The 17,947-nt window shown below is 50.1% G+C and overlaps 8 protein-coding genes across 8 annotated transcripts; 3 read left to right on the top strand and 5 right to left on the bottom strand.

Annotated features, from left to right (window-relative positions):
* Positions 1 to 154: 154 nt before the first annotated feature.
* Positions 155 to 1,178, bottom strand: UREG_03987 (proteasome component PRE6; the record flags this gene model as incomplete). Its single annotated transcript, XM_002544424.1, has 3 exons — positions 155 to 485; positions 539 to 926; positions 1,148 to 1,178. 3 exons carry the CDS (start codon positions 1,176 to 1,178, stop codon positions 155 to 157), a joined length of 750 nt encoding a protein of 249 aa, XP_002544470.1.
* Positions 1,179 to 2,421: 1,243 nt separating this feature from the next.
* On the top strand, positions 2,422 to 4,444 carry UREG_03986 (uncharacterized protein; the record flags this gene model as incomplete). The annotated part of the gene is made up of 5 exons (XM_002544423.1): positions 2,422 to 2,592; positions 2,756 to 3,136; positions 3,191 to 3,439; positions 3,502 to 4,041; positions 4,115 to 4,444. The coding sequence occupies 5 exons, from the start codon at positions 2,422 to 2,424 to the stop codon at positions 4,442 to 4,444; spliced, it is 1,671 nt and encodes a 556-aa protein (XP_002544469.1).
* A 640-nt stretch (positions 4,445 to 5,084) lies between these two features.
* On the bottom strand, positions 5,085 to 6,805 carry UREG_03985 (uncharacterized protein; the record flags this gene model as incomplete). Its single annotated transcript, XM_002544422.1, has 2 exons — positions 5,085 to 5,289; positions 5,355 to 6,805. The coding sequence occupies 2 exons, from the start codon at positions 6,803 to 6,805 to the stop codon at positions 5,085 to 5,087; spliced, it is 1,656 nt and encodes a 551-aa protein (XP_002544468.1).
* An 821-nt stretch (positions 6,806 to 7,626) lies between these two features.
* UREG_03984 (serine/threonine-protein kinase 24) lies at positions 7,627 to 9,537 on the bottom strand (the record flags this gene model as incomplete). Its single annotated transcript, XM_002544421.1, has 4 exons — positions 7,627 to 7,894; positions 7,958 to 8,611; positions 8,666 to 9,267; positions 9,328 to 9,537. The coding sequence occupies 4 exons, from the start codon at positions 9,535 to 9,537 to the stop codon at positions 7,627 to 7,629; spliced, it is 1,734 nt and encodes a 577-aa protein (XP_002544467.1).
* A 601-nt stretch (positions 9,538 to 10,138) lies between these two features.
* Positions 10,139 to 11,991, bottom strand: UREG_03983 (D-lactate dehydrogenase 2; the record flags this gene model as incomplete). The annotated part of the gene is made up of 2 exons (XM_002544420.1): positions 10,139 to 10,168; positions 10,375 to 11,991. 2 exons carry the CDS (start codon positions 11,989 to 11,991, stop codon positions 10,139 to 10,141), a joined length of 1,647 nt encoding a protein of 548 aa, XP_002544466.1.
* Positions 11,992 to 12,844: 853 nt separating this feature from the next.
* On the top strand, positions 12,845 to 13,495 carry UREG_03982 (TIM22 protein; the record flags this gene model as incomplete). The annotated part of the gene is made up of 3 exons (XM_002544419.1): positions 12,845 to 12,931; positions 12,995 to 13,090; positions 13,163 to 13,495. 3 exons carry the CDS (start codon positions 12,845 to 12,847, stop codon positions 13,493 to 13,495), a joined length of 516 nt encoding a protein of 171 aa, XP_002544465.1.
* An 838-nt stretch (positions 13,496 to 14,333) lies between these two features.
* On the top strand, positions 14,334 to 15,510 carry UREG_03981 (uncharacterized protein; the record flags this gene model as incomplete). Its single annotated transcript, XM_002544418.1, has 2 exons — positions 14,334 to 14,767; positions 14,859 to 15,510. 2 exons carry the CDS (start codon positions 14,334 to 14,336, stop codon positions 15,508 to 15,510), a joined length of 1,086 nt encoding a protein of 361 aa, XP_002544464.1.
* Positions 15,511 to 16,327: 817 nt separating this feature from the next.
* On the bottom strand, positions 16,328 to 17,529 carry UREG_03980 (cysteine synthase; the record flags this gene model as incomplete). The annotated part of the gene is made up of 2 exons (XM_002544417.1): positions 16,328 to 17,325; positions 17,391 to 17,529. The coding sequence occupies 2 exons, from the start codon at positions 17,527 to 17,529 to the stop codon at positions 16,328 to 16,330; spliced, it is 1,137 nt and encodes a 378-aa protein (XP_002544463.1).
* Between the last annotated feature and the right edge of the window lie 418 nt (positions 17,530 to 17,947).

Here is a 17,947-nt window from a genome sequence, read left to right as displayed (position 1 = left end):
AACGCCTCAATCCTCGGTTTCTCAAGAGATGATTTAGCTAGCTAGGCTGCAATTGCATGAGCGGTTCGAGCATGATAGAAACGATTACTTCTAATGAAAACGAAACTAAAAGCCGTACTAGAAAGCGCCGCATTCTGAGTACCATTCAAGCCTTTCAGCTAGCGGAGCCCTCTCCACCGCCCCGGGTCAGTATCGCAGCGGTTCCGGTTCCTGGAGTCCTTCCTGTCTTCTTCTTAGCCGCTTCCTCCTGCTTTTCCGCTTCTATGCTCTTGACGTAGGTCTCAATCTGTTCGCTCGGGAGCATCTCCACCGGTTTCCCAGGAGCCATGATCGCGATTTCGATGTTCTTGGCACCAGTCTGGACGACCTCAAGTAGCGATTTAATCGTAAGTTGGATAGTTTCTTCCCTATCCATCCCATCCTTGTGATTTCGTTCCAAGAATTCCCGGACAGTCTTGCTCGACCGGCCGATCGCATTGGCTTTCCTGTAGACTTTTCAGTCGTAGCTCCATGTATTTGTCTCAGTGGTCCAACGTACCATGCGGAGTATATTCCTGAGGGCTCAGTCTGATAAAGACGAGGAGTTGAATCGCCGTTATCAAATCCCACCACTAACGTACTAATACCAAAGGGTCGGACACCACCACTCTGCGTATACCGTTGCTGTACTCCGGCAACATATTTCGTGATGTATTCGATCGTCACTGGATCTTCGACTGTCAATCGATGGGACTGAGCCTCGACTCTTGCCTTATCGACCAATATTCTAGCATCCGCATTCAGACCGGCAAAAGCAAGGCAAACATGTTCATCGATGAGTCCGATTTTGGAGGGAGTAATTCTGGTGTCTTGAAGTTTCATCGCCGACCGCTTTTCGCATCCCAGGACAACAATATCTTTTCCCTTCACCCCGACAGCGCAGGTGCCTAGTTTGTGTAAGCTTCGTGGACCGTTCAAGGGAGTTCTCCACCGACCTCGTTTGACAGCTTCCAAAGCATACTCGACTTGGAAAACATGTCCATCAGGACTAAAATAACGTCAGCATGACCATTACAGCCCCTTAAAGCTCGAGGTGTACCTGAAAACTAGTAGAAAGGTGGGAGTTAGTTGATAAACAAGCTTGATGAAGCTGGGGTGGTTGACTTACCTGAAAGAGCTCTGTCGTAGCCGGATGCCATTTTAGCTCAAGGGTTAGTGCAAGGATCGGTGAGAGGAAGGCAAGAGAGAAGGGGAAAGTGGCAAAAAGGAGTGATCAAAGCACAATGGGATATGGATTGCGAGATTGGTTATGGACGGCCCAAACCCCAGCTGTTGGATTGGGAGGTGAGGTAAACGCGGCTTGCGTCTGCCTATCACGAGCTGGCTAGGCGCGCGCTTAGCTCCACCTCACCACAAAGCGACTTGCACTCATCCAGACTCGAGGGACGAGCGATGGCTTCAGTGCCTTGCTTAAATGAAGCTTGACTGGGCATTTCCACCAAATTGTGGACAACTGCTACCATGAATCCACTGGGACTGACCATGGAGGGCACTTGCGGCTGTTGGGAACAACATTATCACTCTGGACAAGCCTCCCAAATCTGGTCTCTTCGTTCGTGGACGGCTATGGGCTGATATACAGTCTAAATAAGGCTCCAAACGCATGCCTACTGATTCATTCTAGGCACATGCCAGTTACCCGTTGTTGATGAATATTTGAATGGACGCTTGGTTGCTATGATTGCACGAAACAGTGTGAGGAATCAACTGCCGCTGCCAACAGTCAAGGACCTTGGCTGTGTCTGAAGATACAATCAATCAATCACCCGCTAGTTGCTGCTCTCGTCAAGCATGACCTCGCTTTATGGTATTAGCCATCGATTGATTGGTAGTAAACCATCATTCGATTGACTCACGAAGCCTTTGAGCTATGAGCGACCTCTCTGCGCAAACCACAAAATTAAATCCTTTCTCACGGTTGAACTGCCGGCTAGCAGTCAAAAGATGGATAGGAAGATGGCCCTCTAACTATCATTGAGCCCTTCCACCCCACTTAGCAGTCTCAGTAGTCTACAATTCGTCATCATGGCGATTGCGTGATCCTCGTGCTCTAAAGGCCATTTATATGTCACTACGGCCCAAGATCAGGTCCATTCTCGCTTCATCCATCTTTGGCTGGATATCTCGTGGATTCTGATCTGATAAGAGAGACGTTCGGCATAACTAACTTGTTACCCCAGGTTTCGGGATTTAGCTCAACATTAGTTAGCCGAGAAGACTCCAGCATTGCAACTCCTCCCCAATCTAGGTCAAAACAAATATCGTTCAACTGTTGTCACAATACAACGAAGACGGGATAGTGAGTACTTGAATAGAAAAATAACTGGCCTGCACAGACGGCTCCTGGCTCCTTGCATCGCCTTCCTGTACAACATCGTTATCATGGGTTTCCGAGGCCCTTCTTGGGTCCCACCGGCGTCAACTATATCAATTCCCGACTCTATTCCTATTAGCGAATTTATCCTAGATGAAGATCATGGTCGTGCATGCTTGGCAGACTCAAAAAAGCCGTTCGTCTGGGGAAATACTGGCGATGGGTACAATGCGCTCGAGGTACGCCAACGAGTCGACTACTTAGCACGAGCTCTGGCAAATGAGTTTGGATGGCAGCCAAACTCGGGGGTGGAATGGGATAAGATGATTTGCATCTTCTCCCTGAATACAGTACGAATCATATACTTAACGCACTATTTAGATGGTTCTGACCTCTACGTAGGTTGATTTTTTCCCTCTTGCATGGGCTGTTCATCGTCTGTCAGGAATAGCCTCTTTGGCCAGTACTGCATACTCAGTTGATGAGCTTACGCATCAGCTCCGTGCATCCAAGGTTCAAGCATTGTTTACCTGTTTGCCATTGTTAGACACCGCCCTGAAGGCAGCAGCAAATTGTGGCATTCCAAGATCTCACGTATATTTGCTTGATATGCCGCAAGATCATGTTGGGAATATTGCAAAACCTCAGGGCTTCGTGTCCGTCAACAAACTAATAGAGCAAGGGTCGAAACTTGAGGAGCTGGAGCCCCTGAAGTGGAAGAGGGGACAAGCCGTCCAGCAGTGTGCTTATTTATGCTTCTCTAGCGGGACGTCAGGCCTTCCGGTGAGTAAAGAACTTCAAGTCTTACTCGACGCTGCTTAACCATATACCACCCAGAAAGGGGTTATGATTTCACACATGAACGTGATTTCACAAGTTTCACTGTTCAAACTTTTCGAAAGCCGCACTCGAACACCAGATCAAAAAGACACCGTTCTTGGACTCCTACCCTTTAACCACCTTTTCGGGTTAGCCGTGTTTCATTCTGCATTTTATCGAGGAGAGTCCGTTGTCGTCCTTCCGAAATATGAGCTTGCTACCCTGTTGGAAGCGATCGAGCTTTGCAGAATCAATGTTCTCTACGTTGTAAGTCGTATTCAAAACCATCTTCTAACGCAAACCTTCCTTAACTTACTCGCTTTATACAGGTTCCGCCAATCATCATTGCAATGGTGAAGAATGGGAAACTGATGAAGAAGCATGACTTGAGCAGTGTGCGGCACATAATCACAGGTGCTGCCCCCTTAGGGAACGAAACTGCAGAAGATCTCCACAGATTGTATCCGACTTGGTCTATTCTTCAAGCCTATGGTGAGTATATTCGTTTGATATTGCATGTTGGCTTGCGTTCTAATACGCAGGAAGGTCTTACGGAAACAACCGCTGTCGCCACACACACTAGTCCCCATGATATCTTTTTCGGTTCCTCTGGATGTCTCCTACCACTGCTAGAAGCGCGATTGGTCACACCTGACGGCGCTGACGTCGAGGAGTACGATACACCAGGCGAGCTTTTATTGCGCGGCCCAACCATCGTCCTAGGTTACCTAAACAATGAAGCCGCCAATAAAGAGACTTTCCAAGACGGTTGGTTACGAACAGGTGACGAGGCGGTATTTCGGAAAAGTCATAACGGAGAGGATCATGTTTTCATCGTGGACCGCATAAAAGAGCTGATCAAGGTCAAAGTAGGCTTTTCCAGACTGCAATTTCTCACCGTGATTATCCTTCCGACAGACTAACTGAAAGTTCCGTTGATAGGGATTCCAAGTCGCTCCGGCGGAACTGGAAGCACACTTGCTGACGTACCCCGCCGTTGACGACGTTGCTGTTATCGGCGTCCAAGACGATTCGGCCGGTGAAGTGCCAAAGGCATTTGTCGTCAAGGCCAGCGGAGTGGAAGGCGATGATCAAACGCTCATTCGTGACATCCAAAAGCATGTTCAAGACCACAAGGCGCACTATAAATGGCTGAGTGGCGGGATTGAATTTATTGATAGCATTCCAAAAAGCGCAAGTGGGAAAATACTCAGAAGGTATCTAAGAGATAGAGAACGTGAGGCGAGAAGGAAAATAATCGCGAAGCTATGATATCCGGTAAGTATGTTGTTATACGACTGCGTGCTCTGCACATGCCTAGACATAGTCAGTAGATAATATCTGTGCAGACTTAGAGCTGCTCTTTTGGAACGAGTTTCAAGGAGAGAATTGACCACTGTTTTCTTGAAAAACTCCCGCGCAATAAGCGGACTTTCGTTATAAGTCGGGAAAATGTCAACTGTTAAAGCCCAAAACAACAAGCGCATCTTCGCCCGTTTGAAAGACTCTGCCCATATTTTTCTTCAACGGAGAAGCTAGCATTCAGAACTAATAAATATTAACCCCATTAATCGTTAAGCACACGCGCAAAGTGCAAGTAAAGGATCGCCAAAGGCAGTTAAATCGCGCATCTCCAAACATCGTGGACTCTCGTCCATAGATCATTAACCAAAAGGGTATTTAAGAATGGTGAAAAGGGGGGCGTAAAAAGTATGCAATGTACATGTCGGTATCATGATATGTCATCTAGGTTTCTTGTTACAATTGCCAAAAAAAAAAAAGAAAATATATGTATTTCAAGAAAAAAAAGTGCAGAATTCCTCTCGGGATCTTCATGTCTTGGGCCTCGTTATATAATTTTGGAAGATGCATCGTGCGTAGTCCAGGTGGTTGGTGACAGATCGCCTAGTTTTCAGTCGCTTTTCAGGTCCTTGCATTCGTTATCGTGGGAGGGAGACGGCGAAGGTGACAAGCTTCGCTCCCATTCCGCCATTAGACTTGATGCCGTCCGCGTCAGGTTAGAGGGATGGAGTTTCGTCAATGCCGGCCAAGGAATATTTTCGGACTGGTTGCCATCGGCGCGGTTCGCATCTTCGACGGCCTTAAGGTCTGCGAAACTAATGAGGACGTTAGTTACTCCGAAACAAGAAGCGATTCCAGTGAGGTAGTCGAAGGTGCTGACCTTGCACTTGTCCGAGGACTACTCGCCCTCGTCGAAGGCGACGGGTCTCGCCGGGAAGAAGGAAATGTGGAACTGCTTGATGATGGAGTATGAGTTTTGGGCTGAGGGGTATCCCATACATCCCAGTTGTCATCCACGTCTAAAAGACTCGACTCTTCAGCCTTTTGTTTCCTGCCCTTGGACTTGGATTTGATGGAGGTCGTTTTGGGTTTCTCGGGAGACTCGATGCCGAATTCACTCCAAAATGATATGTCATCCCGGGTTGAGGTCGACGTTTTGCTTGTAGGTTTGTTCGAAGTAACGGATCTGGTTGCAGTCGACGATGCTATGGACTGCTCTCGACTCGTAGAAGGGTGCATGCCGGCCCGCTTAGGAGGACGCGAGGGACGATGGGCTCCTTGAATCGACCTGGACTCTGTCGCGTTGATTCCTTCGTCGCCAACCGTCGCCTGACGAATATCCTCCAAGAATGTCCATAGGCCATCTTTCAGATCTGAAGCCATCTGTTTCCCAGTGCGCATCAGCGTCTCCGCGGTCCCATCCTGAGCGATAGGTAACGAACGCCGCCACAGAGTTCGTTGATCCATGTTGACTCTGGCTGTCGAAACGACGTTTTCGCTCGAATTGCCTTCGGTACGGTCGATTGAAGGAAGGGTAGCGGATCTAGGGTGGCTGGAGCCTCGGATTATTTCAAGGCTCTTCGATGCATCCGCGCTTTGCGTTGGAGAGAAGGGCTCAAGGCCATTTGGCGAGAGTAGCGAGAGTGTTCGGGCATGACGCGAGCTTTGAAAGACGGTCCTTGGCCGTCCAGACGGAAAGGAACCACCTCCGGAGGGAAGATTTGAACCCGATTTCCTATGGCTACCTTTCCTCTCAAGCTCCCGACTCATTCTTGTCTGTAACGCGAGCTTGGTAAGGTCAGAAGGCGTGGATCGTTCAACATCTATTCCATTCACGATCGATTCCGCCGGCGGCGGCTTGAGAGGCTTCATGACTTCTGCATGATGCACAATCTCCGTTTTCCTCCTTCCTTTCTCCCCCATCGCCCACTGTCTCTTGAGATTTGCAAGCTCCGCCTCGGCTTTGTGAAGTTCTTCCCTAAGCTCAAGCACTTTTCTCTCCTGGGCTGCAAGAGCAGTCAGAAACATGTAGCCCTCATCAGCCGGCTCGTTCAATGCCGGAGTCGTAGCCGAGGATCGACTGGGAGACGGAAACGTCGAGGATTGAGCCAACGGGGACATGACGCGCGGCGAGCCCTGCTCGGACGGGAGGGAATTCGAGCTAATGGGGAAATTGAGCGTCAAACGTTTCGAGTGTCGTGCAGCAGCATTGGGACGAGAGGCAAGCGGTGCACGCTGGGCTTGCTGTTGTGGTTCATCATGGCCGTCGAGACCCGGTATGAGCGAAGGGGGTTCGCCGCCCGAAGGTTTATGGCTCGGGGGTTCGTCCATGGGACAGGAGAGCCACGCATTTAACTTATCAGAATCCTAGCAGAAACGCAATCATTCACTGTGGATAGTTAGAACCCATCACGCCTCGCAAAGACAGCCGTCGCTCCAGCAAAAGTGTTTCCAGGGGAGATTTTATAAAACAAAACAACAAGCTCAGGGGAGAGTCTCCAGGATGATTTCTTGACGGCAGCTTTGATTGTCGTTTCAACCAAATGGATCCCCCGGCCGCGCTCTTGGCGGCTACCTAGCCCCTTGTGGGTTAGTGTGTTCATTATGACATTGATGATTGTGATGAGCAGCTGGACTGAACGAGCGGCGATTGTACACTTGGGATCTTGTATTTATTTTCGCTGACGCTTGAGTCAGTTGATGGTCCTTGCTGCTCAAGGCCATGGCTAGTCAGAGAAGTTGTTATGGCACTAAAAATAAAGGAAACGAACAAGCCGGAAGGGAACAGCCCTGGAAACACGCATAGTACAATCTCCAAGTAGGGAACAAGGAGACGGGAAAAGCCGACGCTGCCAGATTCTCAAGGAAAGGTACACTAGATCCCCAGCCCAAACTGCAAAGCTGAGATGTCGCTGCAAGAAGCCTTTCAACGCCAACCCAATGTAACGCTCCCTAGCCTCTCCAAGAATCTCGGTGGATGCAAAAGGCGTGTTCAACCCGAAAAGAGGGCAAGAATAGAAGTACAAAATTGCTCAGAACGCTAGGGGGAGATCAGGAAAGAGCCTCAGCCAAAAGAAAAGAAATTCGTGTTATACATGGGATCAAACAGTCAGTCAAATGGCGACGTGATTGCGGTTGCGTGGAATGATGGCCTAGTGAGCCGCCCATCTGTTTCGCAGACTATCGCTCCACCGGCCATACAGAACATCGGCAAGTTGCTTTGTATGCTCCATCCCGGGGGCAGCGTGGCCAGGAAGCTTCCCATCGCCCGAATGCCATGGCTGTTCAGTTGCGAGGTGGGCTGATTGGCGTCGCTTATGGTTCTTGAGATGTGGATTGTTTTGCGCCAGCATGAGCTTGGGTCTTTGAGGAGAATCCGCAGCGGGTGGTTTTGGGAGCACCGCAGCAGTTTTGGGATCACTAGAAACCACAACAGTAAGCCATATATTCAGCCGCTGATTACAAACAGGCCAGAACACTTACGCTTGAAGCTTTTCATACGAAGCCTTTACTATTTGATATAAACCCTCCGGGTCAACCATTTCAAGCTCACTCCAAGCTTCTGCGAGCCGGGAGATGGCGTCTCGTTTTCCTTGGTCCCAAGTGTTTACCAAAGCCTCCTGGCATGCCAGTCCGACTCCAATACTGTACATCCGTCTCCCCAGAGCCGCTTCCTTGCTTTGTAGTGCTTCGGAGGCGAAAGGCGTCTTGGGCGAGTAACCGTCCTCCGCTCCCGGATTATAGCCGGCTCCCTCATTCTCGTTGTTTTCTTTATCCGAAACACGTCGAAACTGTCTCACAGTGGATGGAGTATTGCCAAACGTAAGGTCCACTCCTAACGGTTGCTTTGCGCCGCTGGATTTTCGTCTACTGTTTGTGCGCCTCACCGACGATACACGTCGCCTAACGGAAGTCCGGCGTACTGTCGAGTTCATGACAGGCTTGGGTTCAGAGGTGTCATCTGTTATGTTGAGATTTTCCATCATCTCTGCTGTTTCGTCAAGATCTCCTAGCGAGTGAACCGATGGCTTCGGCCGCTTCGCAATGTTTCTCGTGGAAGTTATGGTACCAGGCCTGACAGTGTCGAAAACCCAACCATCGTCATCCCCATCATCATCGTGGAGAGCGATAGTATTCCTGTGTTTTGTTAGCCTCTCCACCTAGCACAAGGATCTCGGGGCGATTTCGTACAGCGATTCTGCATAGTACTTTACACCATCTGAAACTCCCTTGGTCGCCTCCCATTCTTGTCGTCGTTGGATCAGTTCCTGTAAAGCCTCTGTTTTCCCCGCTCCCCGAATGAATTTATGCCTCAACAGCTCCTTGGCGGTTGGCCGTCGATCCGGGTCCTTGACCAGACATTGAGCAATAAAATCCTTGAAGTGGGTACTGTACTGGTTTCCTTCTAGCCTCGGAGCTGAGGCCTTGGGAATAAGGAACAACACCTTCATCGGATGCGTGCTCGCATGCGGTGGCTCTCCGTTGACCATCTCCATCGCCGTGATTCCAAGAGACCAAATATCAGCCTTGAAGTCGTATCCCGCTTGCTGAATAACCTCCGGCGCCATCCAGAATGGCGTCCCGACCAAAGTGTTCCGTTGCGACTTGATGTTTGTCAATTGCGCTGCGACGCCGAAGTCCGCCAATTTAACCTTTCCTTTTTGCGACAAGAGGACATTGGCAGCCTTGATATCACGATGGATCTTTCCCTCATGGTGAAGATAGTCTAGACCGAGTAGAAGCTGATGGCAGATAATCGCGATATGCGCTTCGTTAAACGGTCCTGGTTTGAGCTGAAGTCATGCGTCAGCGGTCGGTCGCGGGCTTCGAAAAACGCGAACAGCATAAAGTACCAAGTCAAGACAAGAACCGCCACCTAAGTATTCCATCACGATCCATAGCTTGTGCCCCCGCAAGAAGCTGGTCTTGTATTGCGTGACGTGAGGGCTGGCGCATGTCGACAAGACAGAGATTTCTTGCTGGATTTCCTGAATATCATCGTCGCTTGACTCGAGATCAATCTGCCTCAAACAAAAAATAAAAAGTGTAAGCCCGGCGCGCATAGAAATGGGCTTGTTCTGTTTGGTTTCATACGTGTTTGATTGCGACGATCTCCCCGGTGGATTTCTCGATAGCTTTGTAAACGATTCCGAAACTGCCACCTACAAGTGATTGCGAACAGACATGAGCATCAGCGAATATCAATGGATGAGTCAAAGAGAAGTCTTACTCCCAAGCTCCTCCAGCACCTGGTAATGATTCGCCAACGCGCCCTCGTCAGCCATCGTTGCCCGCGGGGTAACTTATTGGGGGAGCTCTCAATGTTGCCGTTGAAGCTCAAACTCGAGGGTTCCACAACGAAAAAAGGTCAGCAATGCTAACAGACAACAATGCCCCAGAGCATGATCAGATCTAGATGGAGAGAAAGAGTATCCACAGGCGCGCTCGAGAGCTAGCGGGGTTTGTGTACGGGTGTTTGGAGGGGATTTTCCCCGAGACCAGCATTGAAAGTTGTTGTTCTTCAAGGGGCGCGGTCAACAATGCGCGTTGTCAAGGGCAACAGCCGGCACTTTGCTATGTTTAGGCCTCCCGACCGTTTGGCTGCACGATCTTGGGGCCGATTGAAACTCCCGAAAGCTTGAACTGCGATCAGGGCAAACATAACTAATTATCCGAAGCTATCAAGAGCAGTAGCTGACGATGGGTCAGTGCTTGCAGCCTTGGATGCAAATCGCTTTCAACTACAGCTTCTCCCAAAACAAGGTATCTGCGAATATCTAAAGTACACAAGACGTCTCTCTAATCTGATTATATATATTTGTATGGATTCATTATTCCATTCTGCCACAATGTGTTAGAAGTGCACCCTGCTGTAAGGAATGGAGATAGGCAGTACTCACAGGATCATAAAGGCTCTTCAGCTGCTTCATCAATTTCATCATGGTATCATTTTTACTATAACCGACAAACTCCCTTTTCGCGATCCCCAAGCCATGCTCGGCGCTGATGCTGCCATTGCGCTTCTGGATCCATTCGTAAACCCATGGTTCAATCATATTTTCAACTTTCTTTGTGTACTGCCTCACGGCAACATTCAAATGAAGATTCGAGTCGCCCATGTGGCCATAGCCCAACACCTTGCGGACAGGGTGGCTTTCGTCGTTGCCAACGAGCCCAGCGTTTGTGAGGCGCTCGTTGGTATCCTCAACAAGCTGATACAACTCCGAAAGGGGAATAGAGACGTCGTACTTGTACGTTCCTCCAAGATGGCTTAAAGCTTCGGTGATGCCTTCTCTCCAACGCCATAAGGATTGTGCTTGGGTTTCATCCTGAGCTACCACTCCATCTTCGACGATAGATTCGCCCATAACATGCTCCAAATACGCCTCCAGTTTCGCATTGTCGTGCTCCCCGTTGGACCCACTGGTTTCGACAAGGCAGTAGAACGGATACGATCCGTCAAGCGGCCTCTTGAGGCCGGTGACATCGTAAACCGTATCTTGGCTCTTTCCGTCCATCAACTCAAATGCTGAGAGAACCTCGGATAAATGCGCCTTGGCCTCGCGGAAAGCCTTGCGTACATGATCGTAGCTCTGCAGGCCAAAGTAGGCGACATTGACGGCTTTGGGACGCTGAGGGCAGATTATCGAAGCTCCTGTAATGATGCCGATTGTTCCCTCACCACCGATGAAGAGATGTTTCAGATCATATCCTGTGTTATTCTTCCGCAGAGCACACATGTCATCAACAATCGTACCATCGGGAAGCACAGCTTCTAAACCAAGTACATTCCCATGTAGACTTCCGTAACGCAGCAACCGTAAGCCACCAGCATTCGTTGCCAAATTCCCTCCAACATGGCAAGACCCCTTGGCGCCGAGATCCAGTGGGAAGATGTGGTTTCTTTCAGCGAGGTATTTCTCAGCAACCTCAAGAATAACGCCAGCATCCAGAGACAGGACGCCAGAGTTTTCGTCAAAGGCCCTGATCTGATTCATGCGCGATAAGTTGATCACAATCTCATCAAACACCGGCACGCTACCTCCAACCAATCCGGTATTTCCACCCTGCGGGACCACAGCCAGCTGATTGCTATTGCAGTACTTCAAAATCTGGCTCACTTCCTGAACCGACCGTGGCTTCAGCACCAGTTTCGTGTGTCCTCGATATTTTTTCATCCAATCTCTGTTGAATGGCTCGATATCGTCGGTCGCGTCCGTGGTGACGCCATCGATGACTGCGGACGGCGCGCCGAGAAGATCCTTGAAGAATTGGACGTGTTCGCTCGTTACTTCGGAGAAATTTGGGTTTCTTTTGATCTGTGGGTATGCGTCCGTGGTGAATTTAGGCTGTATCGTAGGTGTTGTTGAAGAAGAGGTCTCGGGGGCGCGAGCGGTCGGAGTGGTGCTCAACGGCCGGAGTGCGAGACAAGGGAAACGCTGTTGGCGGAAATTAAACTGGCCTCTGTTCGAGCACAGCCGCCGGAGGGCAGCGGACAAGTTTCTGGAGCCCGACATGGCCCAGGGACTAACTGTTTTGCTGCAGACAGAAAATGAGAGAGGGAGAGAGGCGTGCATGCATTTCAAGCTGTGAACAAAAGAAGTTGGCGCGCGAGCTTATCTTGCCGCCGAGCTCGGCAAAACGCCGGCGAACTCGGAGGACATCTGCGATCCTGATGCGCTCTTCAAGTCCAAACCATTGTCTGTACGGAGTATAGATATATACATTGATTTTAGCAGCATTAACTATTGTCGAGATGCATAGAATCTTTAATGACCGTTCTTTGATGGCTACGGTAACAACCCCTCCTCACCTCAGACCTGGCCTCGTACTTGGCAGCACACGCTTGTCTGCGGATTTTCGTCACGTCAGATGGCATATCCAGTGATTCCATCTTCTTTTCTCTCGGCCGGAAGGCTTCATCGCCTTCGAATCAAGTCGCAGCGGCAGTCCTTGCAGCCTGGGCGTGGATAGGACTGGTCCGCCACTGTCCACACCACCAAACTCTCGTTGCACAGTTGATCAACCTGCCGGTCACCAATATGCTCTTTGCGTTACCACCTCAAAAACAAGACAAGCAGCCCGTAACACAGCCATGTCTTGACTATTATCTCCAGTGAGAGCACAATATATCGGTGTCCCCGCTTAGTCATGCGAATGCCAAGCCTGCACTCCGGGTCTGTTGCGGCGTCTGTAGCAAAATCTCGATGTTTTTTTTTGCGCCGGAAAGTCGACCAGGCGGCATCGTTGCGACGAGACTCAGTCTTGCAGCTTCTTTATGTATTACTAGTCGCTCATTTTTATCGCCTTGCCGGAAATATCCTCACCTGACTTCCACCGTGATTGCCGCTCGTCGTGCTTTGTGAAGCCATGAACTTCCCAGGAATGAATAGACCCGGAGCTCCCGGCGCGGCCGCCGGAGGCATGAGTGAGCAGGAGCAAGCTATTGTGCGGAATGTACGTTTGACATCGCGTTGGTGCCTGAATCTGTCCTGACAATGGCTAACGTGGTAACCACAGATACAAGTGGCCATGGAATCATGTCCCGTCAAGGCCGTAATGGCCGGCGGAATGGGCTTCGTCCTCGGCGGAGCATTCGGTTTATTTATGAGCAGTGTGCGTCTTCGACAACCCGCCTCCTTTGCTTCTGCCCTCGATTGCAGCTCGCTCACACAATATCTTTATTAGATGTCGTACGATACTCCTCTCACACCTCAAGGCCGTGAAATTTCGAGTCTCCCCGTGCGCGAACAGCTCCGGCGAGGATTTAAAGACATGGGCAGTCGATCGTTCAGCTCTGCAAAGAACTTTGCTATCGTGGGGGCCCTCTTCAGCGGGACAGAATGCTGCATCGAGGGACTGCGCGCGAAGAATGACCTTACGAATGGTATCGCGGCCGGGTGCATCACTGGCGGGATCCTCGGTGCCAAGGCTGGTCCCCAAGCTGCTGCGCTGGGATGTGCTGGTTTCGCTGCGTTCAGTGCTGCTATCGATGCGTACATGCGACAGCCTTCGGATTAATGCTGGAGAAACCTAGGGAAAGACGTCCTATCATGCAGAAATTGCCTGCTACTTTGTTGGGACAAGCGGATACTGGGGGGTGGTTTTAATTATCAGAAGGCGTTCTAGGGGCGAGGCGTTTACTCTGTACAAAATATTGGGATGCATTTGCCGGCGTGATTATTCAGGATTGTGGTGATACTGATTGTGTAACTATTCCAATCTAGACCAACCATTGACTTTAGCGGCACATGGCCTTGTGATATCAAGAGCAGACATGGATCATTTATGAGAAATTATTGGTTCCAGCAGCCAGAGAAAGCAAAATGTTGGGAGTTGGGATCCGATCCGTTTCTCTTTGACTATTCACGCAAGTCAATGATGCAAAGGAATGCAGGGAGGCGTCTGGACCCGTTAGTTCAGAGAGACAAAGGTGCAACAGGCGCCTGGATGCCATCCTGCCAATGAGGAATCTATAAGCGGGCTCAATATTAATCAAAAGGGCTGTCCAACAGTCCTCCCGATAGGAATTGATGCAAGCCACCGGTATGCGCTCACAATTGGGGCCATTAGCTCCCTGATCCCGCACCCGTCCGTCCTGCTCCGGAGTTCTTAAGCATGGTAACTTCAAGATGCGATGTCATTATTCGCCACGAATGGATAACATGACAGCTCACTAGTAGACGGGAGTGGACTCGGAAAAAGCGCCTTTTCACAGCAAGTCCCCTCCCACGGTCCACCGTGTGATCGATTGTTGGCAGGCTAGCCGTCAATATTCAGACTGTTGGCAACAAACCGCTTGCTGGGCAGCCGCTTTCGCAACCCCGAGAATCCTACGGGACGCAGTAGTTTAAAGAGCATGTTTCCCCGAAGGATTTCTAGCTCTCAGGTTACTCAAGGCGACCGTCTTTTCTGCGTCCGGGAGACTGATCACCAGTGCCTGCCGATCTTGAAGCGAGAGGCGCACCTGGAGGAAGGCCACTTAAAGCCCAGACGCCCGCCTCCCTGTGTCGCACCCGCTGGATTGCTTTGTGTATTTTGCAGCTCTCAGGACTTTTACTATTGGCCTTTGGAGGCGATTGCTTTTATCTGGAGCGAAGAAATCGGTGGGAATGCGATTGTGAAGATGAATGCGAGTTTTCTGGTGTGTAAAATGACGTCTTTCCCCATCTCCAGTCATTTCTCGCGGCCGCAACTCGAAATGCAAGCTTCTAATTTGTCGTTTTTATTCTCCGCTCAGCAGCAGGAAAAGCCGCTTAACCGGGAGCCACGGCTCAGGGATCTTGTTTCCAGGTGTGTGGCCTAGCCGTTTGATCCCTGAACCGCGAGACTTTGCAATCCTTGTCAAGTGTCATGGTTCTCGCGCTAACAATGCAATGCCTAGATATATCACCACATCAGGAGGATATCATCGAAACCACAGCATTTTCCCCCGTATCGACGGGGGTTTACACCTAGTTCAGGTGGACGGCGAGGTTAAGCGTCCATCGACGTTTACCGTGACCCAGCTGCGAGAGGAGTTTTCTCAGCATGAAGTGACCTGCGCCCTGCAGTGTGCCGGGAATCGACGGCATACGATGCGAACTAAACTCAAAGAAGTCCGCGGAGTCGACTGGAAAGATGGCGCGGTGATGAATTGCACTTGGAAAGGCCCGAGATTAAGGGACGTCCTGCTTCGTGCTGGTGTCAAGAGCGAATATGCTGCCCAGAGCCCACTGCACGTGGAATTCTCTTGTTTTCAAGCCTTTTGTGAAGACGACGATTACTATGCGGGTAGTATTGAGTTATGGAGGGCACTGCAACCTGATAAGGAGGTTATTTTGGGCCTTGAGGTGAGATTGTCATTGTTGCAATGCCGCCTTGGAGTTCACTTTCGTCTAATATGGCTTGTAGATGAATGGCAAACCCCTTACTCGCGACTCTGGCTTTCCTGTTCGCGTTGTTATTCCTGGAATCATCGGCGCCAGATGGGTCAAATGGCTGGACCGGATCACAGTCCGAAAAACGGAATCTCCGAACTTTTACCAAGCTCATGACTACAAAGTCCTTCCCCCCGATGTTCTTACCTGGGAGATGGCAGAGGAGTACTGGGACAAAGTTCCATCCATGCAGGAAAATCTCGTTAATTCCGTTGTTGCGGTGCCCGACGATAACGAAATAGTTACTCGATCACCAGATGGCTTTATTGAAGTGAAAGGATACGCCGTACCCCATGGTGATCAAGGACCGGTGATTCGAGTGGAAGTGTCAGGGGACGAAGGAAAAACCTGGGTTAATGCCGAGCTATTCTGTGCTGGGCCGGCATATAAATATAAATGGGCCTGGGTTCTCTGGAAAGCACGGGTCAAAGTCGATCAGGGACCGAATAGAACCATCTACAGTCGCGCTACGGATGCGGGAGGCAACACGCAGCCGATGTTTTCAGAATGGAATATTCGGGGCGTTGGTTACAATGGATACGGAGCGTCTTGGGATGTGACAGTGCGATGACCATTCAAAACCCTGCCTGGGTCACTTTTCTCTTTTGATATCGTTATTTCGAATCATGGCCCACCCTACTTTGTATAACTATTTCCCCTGAGCGTTCTCTTTTGCGTTTTCCGCTATGCATATTGCATATGGTTTAGGGCGTTATTCAGCGCTTTGTCTTTTCCAAGCCTCCAGCTTAACTTCCAATATACATAAGCGACTTCATACAATAAAGTACGAAAGCAAGCAGATCAAATATATGCATGGGAATCCGAAAACTGCTAAATCTAGTGCCATGGGCTGATATGGGGGCAAACAGCCATGAATAACAACGAGGCATGCTCAAGCTAAATATATACACTCAAAAACACTGTATGTCCTAGATCATGGCAATACAATGTACTTTTCAAGATGCTTGGGTATCGAATCTCGAAGGTTCTTGCTCTTCAACCATGTATCAGAAAACAACCGATCCGCATATCTATAAGCACCGTCACAAATCATCGTAACGACGGTATGTCCTTTGCCCAACTTTTCAGCGACTTCTTTAGCAGCAACTACATTTAGAGCCGAACTGGCACCGATGTAGAGGCCTTCCTCGTCCAGACAGCGGTACACCATTTCAATGCTCTTTTCATCAACAATTTGTAGGGCGCCATCTAGGAGCTCAACGTCTGGCTGAAGGTTGTCGGTGACTCGGCCTTGGCCGATACCCTCGGTGATACTGCTTCCTCCTCTCTCTATAAGCTGTCCACCGCTGGAAATGTACTTGAAAAGAACGGAACCGGGAGGATCGGCGAGGAAACATTTCACTCGACCATCGCTCACTTCTTTTAGGTATCTCGTCACGCCGGCAAGCGTACCGCCGGTTCCTGTGGCGCAAGTGAAAGCGTCGACTTTACCCTCTGTCTGTGCCCAAATTTCGGGGCCGGTAGTTTCAATGTGTGCCCGGCGATTAGCGGTGTTGTCAAATTGATTCGTCCACACGGCATTCTCGAGGGATTCGGCGTGTCGTCTCGCTTGGTGATTGTAATTTTGGGGATTCTCGAACGCAACGGCAGGGACCGGATATACCTCCGCCCCAAGCAGTCTGAGTAGATCGATCTTGCCTTGCGATTGAGTGTTGGGCATGTAGATCACCAACTTGTACCCCTTGGAGCGGCAGACGTGCGCGAGGCCGATGCCCGTGTTTCCTGCCGTGCCTTCAACGACGGTGCCGCCAGGCCGTAGCAGGCCACGCTCCTCTGCATCCTTGACAACGTATAACGCGGCGCGGTCCTTGACACTGCCTCCTGGGTTTTGGAATTCCGCCTTCCCGAGAATGTTGCACCCGGTTTCTTCTGAGAGCCGATTGAGGCGGATGAGAGGTGTGTTCCCGATTGCTTTGGTTTTCAAGCCTTGCGTTAGCTTTGTCACAATTTAGCCACAAGGCGAGTCAAGTGTCTACCTCCAGTCAGCCCCTTCACCACCCCTTGCGCTTTGGAGACGCTGATTCCATATGGGTTCCGCGTCGCGGCTTGTGCTACCAGGTTCTCCATTCCCCGAAACGTGGTAGTAGAAAATCTCCGGACGCCATTGCGAAACATCGTGTACTTGGATTTTCGGATATGAAAAGCAACGAAAGAAAATGAGTGAAATCAGGTCCAGCAGAGTTCTCCTGCGGCTTCAAAAGCGCTTTCGTGTCTCAACAAGGCCTTCCTCCGTATCACTTGCAACAATTGCGTGATCTGGAGACGGGGAGCCGATCTCAACGTTGATTGGCGGATCACAACATTATCACGTGAAGATAAGACGGAGATAGAGATTACATAAGCAATTTATACAAACTGTGCAAACACCCAAAGCCCGACGGGCCGAATGGCGCTAAGCTGTACCTGGACTAGCGTGTGTTTATGCATCTGATCCCAAAACGGTTAAACCAAATCAATGGCAACGAGGCATCTTATCAGCGGAGTAAACAGACATCACTGACGACCACCCACCCCGTTCCCTCAGCGCGAAGGG

The sequence above is a fragment of the Uncinocarpus reesii genome, genomic scaffold (assembly GCF_000003515.1).
Source record: "Uncinocarpus reesii 1704 scaffold_2 genomic scaffold, whole genome shotgun sequence".
In the NCBI taxonomy this organism is placed as follows: Eukaryota; Fungi; Ascomycota; class Eurotiomycetes; order Onygenales; family Onygenaceae; genus Uncinocarpus; species Uncinocarpus reesii.
This window is presented reverse-complemented; position numbering and strand designations above follow the sequence as displayed.